Source organism: Doryrhamphus excisus, linkage group LG7, assembly GCF_037039965.1.
Source record: "Doryrhamphus excisus strain RoL-2023G ecotype Guam linkage group LG7, RoL_Dexc_Guam_v1.1, whole genome shotgun sequence".
In the NCBI taxonomy this organism is placed as follows: domain Eukaryota; kingdom Metazoa; phylum Chordata; class Actinopteri; order Syngnathiformes; family Syngnathidae; genus Doryrhamphus; species Doryrhamphus excisus.
Genome location: NC_136363.1, coordinates 17,804,486 through 17,817,117, shown reverse-complemented (window position 1 = coordinate 17,817,117; position 12,632 = coordinate 17,804,486). Strand labels below are relative to the sequence as shown.

The following is a 12,632-nucleotide window of genomic DNA, read 5'->3' as shown; positions in this document are numbered from 1 at the left end:
GGTATTGTTTTTCTGGGAGTGTACCTTGAATATGTTTGATCACTGCCCTCAGTCTCCTCTTGGATAAAAACTAGGATTTACCTTGACACAATTTCTTGCGGACCTCCATCTCCTTTTGAATAAAACTGGTATGGCTTTTCTGGGAGTGTACCTTGAATATGTTTTATCACTGCCCTCAGTCTCCTCTTGGATAAAACTAGTACTGCTGTCCTCGAATTTACCTTGACACAATTTCTTGCTGCCCTCCATCTCCTTTTGAATAAAACCGGTAGTGTTTTTTCATGGGAGTATACCTTGAATATGTTTTATCACTGCCCCCAGTCTCCTCTTGGATAAAACCAGTACTGTTGTTCTGTTTTTGGGAGAATTTACCTTGACACAATTTCTTGCTGCCCTCCATCTCCTTTTGGATGAAACTGGTATTGTTTTTCTGGGAGTGTACCTTGAATATGTTTGATCACTGCCCTCAGTCTCCTCTTGGATAAAAACTAGGATTTACCTTGACACAATTTCTTGCGGACCTCCATCTCCTTTTGAATAAAACTGGTATTGCTTTTCTGGGAGTGTACCTTGAATATGTTTTATCACTGCCCTCAGTCTCCTCTTGGATAAAACTAGGATTTACCTTGACACAATTTCTTGCGGCCCTCCATCTCCTTTTGAATAAAACTGGTATTGCTTCTCTGGAAGTGTACCTTGAATAGGTTTTATCACTGCCCTCAGTCTCCTCTTGGATAAAACTAGTATTTACCTTGACACAATTTCTTGCGGCCCTCCATCTCCTTTTGGATGAAACTGGTATTGTTTTTCCTGGGAGTGTACCTTGAATATGTTTTATCACTGCCCTCAGTCTCCTCTTGGATAAAACTAGGATTTACCTTGACACAATTTCTTGCGGCCCTCCATCTCCTTTTGAATAAAACTGGTATTGCTTTTCTGGGAGTGTACCTTGAATATGTTTTATCACTGCCCTCAGTCTCCTCTTAGATAAAACTAGAATTTACTTTGACAAAATTTCTTGCTGCCCTCCATCTCCATCTCTATTACAGCGTAATATGAGGAACTCTTAACTCTAGTGTTTGCTAATGTTGTTTAGTTTCCTCTTACAAGGTGAGACTTTTCTCACTGATGAAACACGAAGCGAGTTAAGCAACATTCTTTCATGCCAGTTTTGATAATTGGCAGCGGGTGGTTTACCACCTACACCACAACGCGACAGCCCACCACCGGCGGCGTTTAATCACAGCTGACAAGTGTTTAAGCCACGTCTCCACACTTCTTTTTCTTACTTTTTTTTTTTGTTGTTGTTTGGATATTCCAGCAGTCTGGGATGGGTGATAATTTATTGGGAATTGCCGGTGGGAGTCTTCTTGGATGCCATCGAAGGTTCGCCATAAAAGATTTGTCAGGTTTGATGTCAGCGACGCCCACTTTGACCGCCTGTCGTTTTGACTTCCTGCGTTCTCTCCCTTTTCTGCTACTACTTGAATTAAAGCAACATTTTTCCACCCCAAAAAAAAGGAAGCTAAATTGATTTTTGTACAGCAAATATTTATGAATAAAAACATCATTACCGCACATGCACATGCCAGCAGGCGCAAATAAATTGGTTTATTTGGTAATTTAATTCCATGCATTATTTATGCTCTCGTGTGTCAACAGTGCAGTATAATAACGGCGGTAAGAATCCGCATCGGCGTCGGCTTTAGAAGCGAAACTAAAGTGGGCTGAAACAAATAGCTTTGCTAGCTTGCGTTTGCGACTCGTGCCGCCTCGGGCTTGGACCGCTTCTTATCATCAGTCATTTTCATACGCGTAATAATAAAGAGAGGAGCATATGTATTTATTTGCTACAAGGTTATTATCTTTAATCTGAAGCCACCGCAGGAAAGCGGGAGTAGTTGAATCACGATGATGCACGCATTTAAAAAGGTGCTCACATTTTATTTTTTTTATTTTTTTTATCTGCTAAGATATGTAAATTTCTTTCATAATTACAACTGAACCTTTTTTGGAATTTTTTTTTTCTTCTATTGGAAATCAAAGAATTTCCAGGGTCAAACCAAACCTGCAGGCGATGTTTTAAAGTAACACTTTAACATTCTTAAAGGTCATATCAAACACTTTACACCTGCGCAATCCAACCAGAGTTTAGTACACGGGGGTCAAACATGCCCCCCCCCCCCCCCCCGCCCCTCCATTCTGCTTCCTGTTGTTTTCAGTAATGAACGCCTGCTATTATGAGGCGGCGAGGAGATTAACTTCATTATCGTTGTGATGTGCTTTTTTTATAATGAGAAACACATTTCATGCTTTGCCGTGCTCTTAATTACTTCCTGTATGAATGCAGATGTTTGCATTTAAGATGGCTCCATAATCTCCCCATCTCTATCTTTTGTGTTTTGTTTCAGGTGATCCAAACCGTCAGTGCTGTGGACGAGGACGAACCTCAAAATGGTCACCGTTTCTACTTCGCCTTGGACGCCGCCGTGGCCGGAAACCAAAACTTCACGCTCCGAGATAACAAAGGTAAGACGAGTATCAATACAGATGGTGGGGTCCTAAAACACTGCTAGAAATGACTCTGCTCTGGGAGTATATTGTGACGTGTTTTATCACTGCCCTCAGTCTCCTCATGGATGATATTGATACTATTGTCCTTGTTTTTGCAGCATTTATCTTAGATTTTTAAAATTTCTGATGCCCTCAGTCTTCTCTTGGATTAAACCAGTATGGTTGTCCCGTTTTTCTGACATATTTGCATGTGTTCTTTCTGCCCACAGTCTCCCCACAGATAAACATGGTGCTGCCCCCCCCCCCCCCCTCCACAACATAGACCTTAACACATTTTTTTGCTCTTTTGAAGTTAAGCTAGTCCTGTTTTTCTGGGTGTATATCTTGACATAGTGTTTTGCTGCCCTTATTCTCCTCTTGGATAAAACTAGTACTGTTGTCCCGTTTTTCTGAGAATTTACCTTGACACAATTTCTTGCTGCCGTCCATCTCCTTTTGAATAAAACTGGTATTTTTTTCAGGGAGTGTACCGTCAATATGTTTTATCACTGCCCCCAGTCTCCGCATGGATGATATTGATACAATTGTCCTTGTTTTTGCAGCATTTCCTTTAGCTTTTTAAAATTTCTGATGCCCTCAGTCTTCTCTTGGATAAAACCGGTATGGTTGTCCTGTTTTTTTACATATTTGCACGTGTTCTTTCTGCCCACAGTCTCCCCACAGATAAACATGGTGCTGTTCTTCCTCACCCAACCGCCCCCCCCCCACCCCCATAACGTAGATCTTAACACATTGTCGTCCTCTTTTGAAGTTAAGCTGGTCTTGTTTTTCTGGGTGTATATCTTGACATATTTTTTTGCTGCCCTTAGTCTCCTCTTGGATAAAACTAGTACTGTTGTCCCGTTTTGCAATGACACAATTTCTTGCTGCCCTCCATCTCCTTTTGAATAAAACTGGTATTGTTTTTTTCTGAGAGTGTACCTTGCATATGTTTTATCACTGCCCTCAGTCTCCTCATGGATTATATTGATCCTATTGTCCTTGTTTTTTCAGCATTTACCTTAGCTTTTTTTTATTTCTGATGCCCTCAGGCTTCTCTTGGATAAAACCAGTATGGTTGTCCTGTTTTTCTGACATATTTGCACGTGTTCTTTCTGCCCTCAGTCTCCCCACAGATAAATAAGGTGCTGCCCCCCCCCCACCCCCCCCCACACACACACAAGACCTTAGACCTTAATACATTTTCTTGCTCTTTTTGGGTTAAGTTGGTCCTGTTTTTCTGGGTGTATATCTTGACATGTTTTCTTGCTGCCCTTAGTCTCCTCTTGGATAAAACTAGTATTGCTGTCCCATTTTTCTGAGAATGTACCTTGACACAATTTCTTGCTACCCTCCATCTCCTTTTGATTAAAACTAGTATTGTTTTTTTTCTGGGACTGTGCCTTGAACATGTTTTATCACTGCCCTCAGTCTCTTCGTGGATAAAACTGGTACTCCTTTCCTTGTTTTTTGTCAGGATTTACTTTGAAACATTTTTTGCCCCCCTCCGTTTCTATTGGATAAAACTTTTATGTTGTCCTGTTTTTCTGACATGACAGGTTTTTGACATATTTTTGCCCTCAATCTCCTCATAGATATAATAGCACTGTTTGGTTTTTTTGATTAATGTAGACCGAACGCATTTTTTGTCGTTGCCTTCAGTGTATGTAGTTTTGGATTAAACTGGTACTGTTTTTCTGGTAGTATACCTTGACAGTTTTCTTTCTGCCCTCAGTGTCCTCTCAGATAAAACTAGCACATTGTCCATTTTTTCTTTACCTTTGTAAGATTTTTTGTCAGTCTCAGGATAAACTTAATACTGTTTTTCCGAGAGTGTACCTTGACAGTCTTTCTGCCCTCAGTCTCCTTCCAGATAAACAATAGACAATACCCTCGCCACATTTTCTTTAATGATGGTCTGTACAAGTAGGATGCAAAATAAATAAGCGTTCACCTCAAAGTGGAGCATGTCTGAACCAAGTAAGAGCATCCCACCTCAGAAAAATAACTTTATCCTGGCTATTTGCCTTTAGAGCATAATGATTTGTTGGCCACCTACACTCGGAAGAGTGGGTGGATGAAGCTGGAGTTCCTATACGGAAATGTATGTGTTAATTTGCATATATAGTAACCTAAAAAACAAGCTAAGGTTCATCCTATCATGTGTACTACCACAACTGCTCCCTATTGTTGAATTCTATTGGTATTGTTATCCTTTCTATAATGTATACGTACTGTAAACGTAAACACATTTTTAGATGTTAGTGTTCTAACATAGCTTTTTGGATAACAATTGTTTTTGACTTGATTGATTTTTACATATGGCTGCACGGCAGTTGAGTGGTTAGCGCGCAGACCTCACAGCTAGAAGACCCAAGTTCAATCCCACCCTCGGCCATCTCTGTGTGGAGTTTTTTCCCGGTAGTCCGGTTTCCTCCCACATTCCAAAAACATGCTAGGTTAATTGGCGACTCCAAATTGTCCATAGGTATGAATGTGAGTGTGAATGGTTGTTTGTCTATATGTGCCCTGTGATTTTATATAACAGTATAGTGTATAAAAATATTGTATATAACAATATAACAGTCACTAAAGTCATCATACAGCAACTTTACACTCAAATATACAAACATGTACCAATATGAATTTAAAAAAACTTTAAAGTTTTCCCATACTGTATTGCATCTGAGCAATGCATTCATTGGGGTGCTGCAATGACGTTAGCCCCTCTCTGGGCTCCTCAAATAAAGACACACATCATCAAAAGTTTAAGATGCAGATGTATTTACTACACTAAAACGGTCTGAAAGTTTAATGAATGTTAAGGAATGTTTCCTCCCACATTCCAAAAACATGCTAGGTTAATTAGCGACTCCAAATTGTCCATAGGTATGAATGTGAGTGTGAATGGTTGTTTGTCTATATGTGCCCTGTGATTGGCTGGCCACCAGTCCAGGGTGTACCCCGCCTCTCGCCCGAAGACAGCTGGGATAGGCTCCAGCATCCAACGCGACCCTCGTGAGGATAAGTAGTAGAAAATGAATGAATTAAGAGAAGAAAATTTACTAAAAAAAGTCAAAATATCTATACTTAATTTTCCAGATATTTTGACTTTTTTAGTAAATTTTCTTCTCGTAATTGTGACTTCATATTTTCTTTAATCTTGTGACATTATAATCTAATTTTTTTAAGTTTTTTTTTCAGCTAACAGCAGAAATCGAAAAAAAAACTGTTGTAATTTTAGGAGAATAAAGCCAAATTCTTTTGAGGAAAATTTCATATTTGAACAAGGAAAAAAATTTGTCATTTTAATTTTTTTTAAGACAGCTGGGATAGGCTCCAGCAACCCCCGTGAGGATAAGCGGTAGAAAATGAATGAATGATTTTCACATTGTCCGATGCGCTTTGTGCGCGGTGCGATGCATCGTCCTTCATCTTGTGAGTTTATCCAATCAATTCATAATAACTCCCGCTCTCTCCGGCATCGGCGTCTGCCACCCGACCGCTGTTAAGCAACAGGTGGTCACAGCGAGAGAGTGGCGGCACGGCACGCCACTTAATGAATAGTGTTAATGACACCATCTGTTGCTTTTTAATACAGGAAAGCAGTTTGCATAGTATTTGATGGTTTTTTTTTTCTGTTCTTTGCAGACAACACGGCATCCATATTGACCAAGCGAGGTGGCTTCCGGAGGCGGGAGCAACCCGTGTACCGTCTCCCGGTGCTTATCGTGGACAGCGGTAGCCCGGCGTTGAGCAGCACCAACACATTATCGGTGCGTGTGTGCGAGTGCGACGCTGACGCCGTGGCCTTATCTTGCGGCGCCGTGGCCTACACGGCGACCGGACTGAGCACCGGCGCCCTCTTGGCTATTCTAGGCTGCATCATCACACTGCTGGGTAAGGAGTCGGCGACCTCAGTGGTATGTGATTTATTTCCTCCAGTTCCAGGTGGAACGTCGCTGCAGAGGTGTTTGTCTTCCAGCATCTTTACAGTCTCCGACCTTGTTTGCTCCCTGTTCCTTCTCGGCTGCAGTTCCTATAGAAAAGGAATTAGCGCACACAACTAGTCCTTATTGGCAAGGTTTACCAAGTTCAAATACCATACTGGTGGCGCAAAACAAGCATCAGTTTATACTCATTGACTAGGTAGGATATCTCTACTCAGACTAGATAGGACATCTCTGAGGGGTTGGTGTAGGATGAAAAGTGTTTACCCTCTAAAGGCTGAGGCATGCCCAGATTAGAACAGTTTTACTATTTTGTGGCGCAAAACCAGCATCAGTTTATGCGCAACGACTAGGTAGGACAGCTCTAGTTTGACTACACAGGTAGTATTTTAAAAAAATATGCATTTTGAAGCAAATTTTACATTTTTTTTGGCCTAAATGAAGCATATTGAGACATAAAAATGACATAAAAATACAAATATAAGCATTCAGAAGACTCATTAAAAGATGTTTTAAAAAAATGTACCAATTAAAAAATCATGCAGTTTTGTGGTTGAATATGGCCTATATTAATATTTTTTTTAAATATGCATTTTGAAGCAAATTTTACATTTTTTTGGCCTAAATGAAGCATATTGAAACATAAAAATGACATAAAAATACAAATATAAGGCATTCAGAAGACTCATTAAAAGATATGTTTTTAAAAGAATGTAGCAATTAAAAAATCATGCACTTTTGTGGTTGAATATGGCCTATATTATTATTTTTTTAAAAATATGCATTTTGAAGCAAATTGTACATTTTTTTTGGCCTAAATGAAGCATATTGAAACATAAAAATGACATAAAAATACAAATATAAGGCATTCAGAAGACTCATTAAAATATGTGTTTTTAAAAAATGTATCAATTAAAAAATAATGCAGTTTTGTGGTTGAATATGGCCTTTTTTTTTTTAAATATGCATTTTGAAGCTAATTTTACATTTTTTGGCCTAAATGAAGCATATTGAGACATAAAAATGACATAAAAATACAAATATAAGGCATTCAGAAGACTCATTAAAAGATGCTGTGAGTGACATGTAGTATTCTTTATTTGAGGAGCCCAGAGAGGGGCTAACGTCATTGCAGCACCCCAATGAATGCGTTGCTCAAATGCAATACAGTTTGGGAAAACTTTTTTTAAAATTCATATTGGTACATGTTTGTTTATTTGAGTGTGAAGTTGCTGTATGATGACTTTAGTGACTGTTATATTGTTATATACAATATTTTTATACACTATACTGTTATATACAATCACAGGGCACATATAGACAAACAACCATTCACACTCACATTCATACCTATGGACAATTTGGAGTCGCTAATTAACCTAGCATGTTTTTCATGTTTATTTTGGAATCCAACCCATTGGTTTTGATTTTGAAATTTGAATTATTTGCAGGTTAAAATACATTTTCTTGTCAAATATGTAGAAGCTGTGCAAATCTGACCTTTTTTTTTTTTTGCATTTGACGTTATTTCCCTTTACTATTTTCAACCATTCAAGATCACAGGCCGATCCTTGGCAGGGACAGGCGGGGCGGAGGCGTAGGGGGGGGGGGGTTTGAGCTCTCCTCCCCTCCAATTTCCACTTTGGTAAACACACCAGTGACCTGGGTCAGCCCGTTCTGAATGCGAGCCTGCATGTTGACAAGCTGAACGCTGCTGGAATATTGCCAGTTGAATCAATTAGTCAGAGCTGGTTGTGTGTTTGGGGTTAGAGTGTTTGGTGTTGGCTGACGATGCAGTGCTTCGTTCTGTGGCTTCCGTGCGGTTACCTTGACTTCAAGTCCACCATGTTTGTCCGGCCTTTAAAAACTCCGTCGGCAAGGAGCTAACAAAAGTAAAAAAAAAAAAAGTAAGTTTTTAACTACTTGTCGCTGGACTTTCTCTTCCTTTTGAGCGCACTTGTCACATCTTCACTAGGGTAGGGTACCGTCTGAATATTATCCAATACCGCTCTGCCAAATCACTACTTTTGAAACGGTGCCGATGCTTAAACGGTGCCCAAACCAGTGCTTTAAAAAAATAAATGTCATAATTTCAGTGCTGTCAACTCTTTGAGGGATTGAGGTTTCACACAGCGGCGCCACATTCCGCTGTTCAAGTGCGCACATTCAGCACAATTCCAGCAGAAATGTATAATTAATAAACATCCGTATGGCAATGTTAGACTTTCATCATTCATGTTATTATATTGTTACGGCGCTAATCTGAGGGGTACTAGGTAGGACAGCTTTTGTCTGAGAGGCTGGTGACAGATCAATTTTTTTTATCTATAGGTTGAGGCATGCCCAGATTTAATCAGTTTCACTTTTTTGTGGCACTGAATCAGACATCAGTTTATGCTCAACAACTAGGTAGGACAGTTCTAGTCCAGTGGAACTGGATAGGACATCTCTACTGTGCTCAGAGGAGTTGGTGCAGGATGCAAAGTGTTTATCCTCTAAAGGTCGAGGCATGCCCAGACTTGATCAGTTTCACTTTTTTGTGGCGCAAAACAAGCATCGGTTTATACTCATTGACTAGGTAGGATATCTCTACTCAGACTAGATAGGACATCTCTACTGTACTCTGAGAGGTTGGTGCCGGATGCAAAGTGTTTATCCTCTAAAGGTCGAGGCATGTCCAGACTAACCAGCATCAGTTTATGCTCAAAGACTAGGTAGGACAGCTCTAGTTTGACTACACAGGTTATATCTACTTTAGGGGTTGGTGCAGGATGCAAAGTATTTATCCTCTGAAGGCCAAGGCATGCCCAGACGTGATCAGTTTCACTTTTTTGTGGCACTGAATCAGACATCAGTTTATGCTCAACAACTAGGTAGGACAGTTCTAGTCTAGTCAAACTGGATAGGACATCTCTACTGTGCTCAGAGGAGTTGGTGCAGGATGCAAAGTGTTTATCCTCTAAAGGCCGAGGCATGCCCAGAGTAGAACAGTTTCACTCTTTTGTGGCACAAAACCAGCATCAGTTTATGCTCAAAGACTAGGTAGGACAGCTCTAGTCGGACTACACAGGTTATATCTACTTTAATCTGAGGGATTGGTGCAGGATGCAAAGTATTCATCCTCTGAAGGCCGAGGCATGCCCAGACGTGATCAGTTTCACTTTTTTGTGGCACTGAATCAGACATCACTTTATGCTCAATGACTAGGTAGGACAGTTCTAATCTAGTCGAACTGGATAGGACATCTCTACTGTGCTCAGAGGAGTTGGTGCAGGATGCAAAGTGTTTATCCTCTAAAGGTCGAGGCATGCCCAGACTAAACAGTTTCACTCTTTTGTGGCACTGAATCAGACATCAGTTTATGCTCAATGACTAGGTAGGACAGTTCTACTCTAGCCAAACAATATAGGACATTTCTACTGTACTCTGAGAGGTTGGTGCAGGATGCACTAAAGGCTGAGGCATGCCCAGACATGAACAGTTGCACTTTTTTGTGGCACAAAACACCATCAGTTTATGCTCAAAGACTAGGTAGGACAGCTCTAGTTTGACTACACATCTACTTTAGGGATTGGTGCAGGATGCAAAGCATTTATCCTCTAAAGGTTGAGGCATGCCCAGACTAAAAGAGTTTCACTCCTATGTGGCGCAAAACAAGCATCAGTTTATACTCATTGACTAGGTAGGATATCTCTACTCAGACTAGATAGGATATCTCTACTGTACTCTGAGTGGTCGGTGCAGGATGCACGAAAGGCTGAGGCATGCCCAGACTAAAACAGTTTCACTATTTTGTGGCGCAAAACCAGCATCAGTTTATGCTCAACGACTAGGTAGGACAGCCAGTAAATTCATAGCAACTATGGATTGTAGCTAGCACTAACATATGTTATGATACTGAGTTTTGGTGCCTCCCTATTCTTGAGTCAGGTGTTCTCCAGGTCACAGTCATCCTTGCGTTGAGTCGTCCAATAAACCATCAGCGGTTGTAAATGAGAAATGGTTAACCCACAAGGTGTCACCTGGCGGCACATTAAAGACGCGGACAAAAGCCCAAGAAGTCGCTATTTAGCGCTCGGATGAGCCCCTTCTGGGGACACGAGAAGGATCCCAAGGACTTATACAATCAGTGAAATGAGTTCCATGATGAGGTCAGAACATGGCTTTATGTTCTTTATGTCGGCCAGACCAAGGCCGAGAGACGGGCAGATGGATGACCAGCATTTCTGGCCTTTTTGTCGTCTTTCATCGCTTTGCTGTCGGGAAAGATGAAAGGGTGGATGCAAACTGTTTGGAAAAGGCCGGCCGGGTACTTCATGTTGGGGATTGGACAAAGTATGCGTGTGTCACGTCCTTTAATGCTATTAAAGGGGTTCACGTACGCAAAAATGAAAGGATTCAAGGACCACTTTGATATTTTCTAAAGCAATACTTGGACATGATAATAAGTTAGAGATATTGGTCAAGAAAAATGGGTATTTCAGCTTGCTGATATACGTGGAAAAATGTTTTAATAGGACATTTAATAGGCTGTTATTTTTTATTTTCCAAATATTTCTTCGTACATAGTGTTTTATTTATATTATTATTATATATTATATTATATTATATTATATTATATTATATTATATTATATTATATTATATTATATTATATTATATTATATTATATTATATTATTATTATTATCATTATCATTATTATTATTATTATTATTATTATTACTATTATATTATTATTTTCATATTATGACTTCATATTATTATTATAATTTCCCAAAGCTATTATGACTATAAATATTAGAACTTTTTTTTCTACTGAATATTTTTTCTCACATTACAATAAAACGTTATCGTAATATTTATTCTCATAAAATTACATTTTTTTTATTTCTGCAGTTTTTAATTTACTTTTTACTTAATATAATATAATAAAACATAATAAAAATATTTAAAATATAATAAAACTTAATAGTACATTTAATAGGCTGTTATTTTTTATTTTTCAAATATTTCTTCAGTGTTTTATTTATATTATCATATATTATTATTATTTTCATATGACTTTATACCTAATATATTATTATAATTTCCCCAAGCTATTATGACGATAAATTTTTCTTTTATATTAACTCTAAGCTACTGAATATTTTCCCTCACATTACGAGTACAAGATATTTTTCCTTGTTAGAATACAACTTTTTCTCGTAATATTTTGACTTTATTCTCATAAATTTTTTTCAATTTCTGCAGTTTTTTATTTACTTTTTGTAAGTTTTCATCTTGTAATATGATTTTATTCACATTACTTAATTTTTCCATAAATTTTATTATTTTATATTATATTATTATATTACATAAATATAATTAATAATTATATTATTATTTTATATTATTACTTTATTTGTTTTGTTTCTAATTAGTCATATTATGACTTTTTTTGTTTTTTCCCTTTATTTCAACTTTATGCTGCTTAAAAAATTACAACCTTTTGTCATTAGATTGCAAGTTTTTCCTTTTAATATTTTGACTTTATTCTTGTAAAATGACTGCAGATCTTTACATTTTTGCTGCTGTTTTGGTTTTTTTGGGTTTGGCCCCCAGGCTGCACGTTGGATACCACTGTATCAGTACTATACTGAACCCTTTATGCTGCTTAAATTGTTATTCTCGTAAAATTACACCCTTTTCTTTTAGATTGCAAGTTTTTCCCCTTAATATTTTGACTTTATTCTTGTAAAATGACTGCGGATTTTTACATGTTTGCTGCTGTTTATTTTTGGGGGGTTTTGGTCCCACTGTACCACTGTATCAGTACTATACTGAACCAGGAAGTCACCTTCGATGGACAAGTGGCATTGAAGGAGGCCAGTGAGTTGATATTCTAGTATAAACACTACCAGTCAAAAGTTTAGAGACACTTTCTTATTCAGTAATATGGTAGAGTTTGGAGAAGTGTCTCCAAACTTTTGAGATTCTTCCTGAGGTGTGAGATAGACTTCCTGTCTCCATTATCAGCGGAAAAACACCATACTGATATGATCTGATATAATATTTATGGTCATATTTACAGTTTAAACCATTCTTTCCATCAAAACATAATGTGTTGTTGTGATAAAACCGCTGCTTTG

At 38.4% G+C, this 12,632-nt stretch overlaps 1 protein-coding gene and 1 long non-coding RNA gene across 3 annotated transcripts in view; one reads left to right on the top strand and one right to left on the bottom strand.

The window, feature by feature from the left end:
* Positions 1-12,632, bottom strand: part of LOC144899559 (uncharacterized) — a 46,842-nt gene that overhangs the window by 8,316 nt on the left and 25,894 nt on the right. The gene's annotated exons all lie outside the window — the stretch shown is intronic.
* Positions 1-12,632, top strand: part of LOC131108714 (cadherin-7-like) — a 124,061-nt gene that overhangs the window by 103,113 nt on the left and 8,316 nt on the right. Inside the window, exons 9-10 of one of the 2 annotated variants that reach the window (XM_078792276.1) lie at positions 2,412-2,529; positions 6,205-6,453. In XM_078792276.1, coding sequence (XP_078648402.1) covers positions 2,412-2,529; positions 6,205-6,453 — 367 coding nt within the window. The remainder of the gene's footprint in view (positions 1-2,411; positions 2,530-6,204; positions 6,454-12,632) is intronic. The other variant, XM_078792277.1, reaches the window with a different exon arrangement.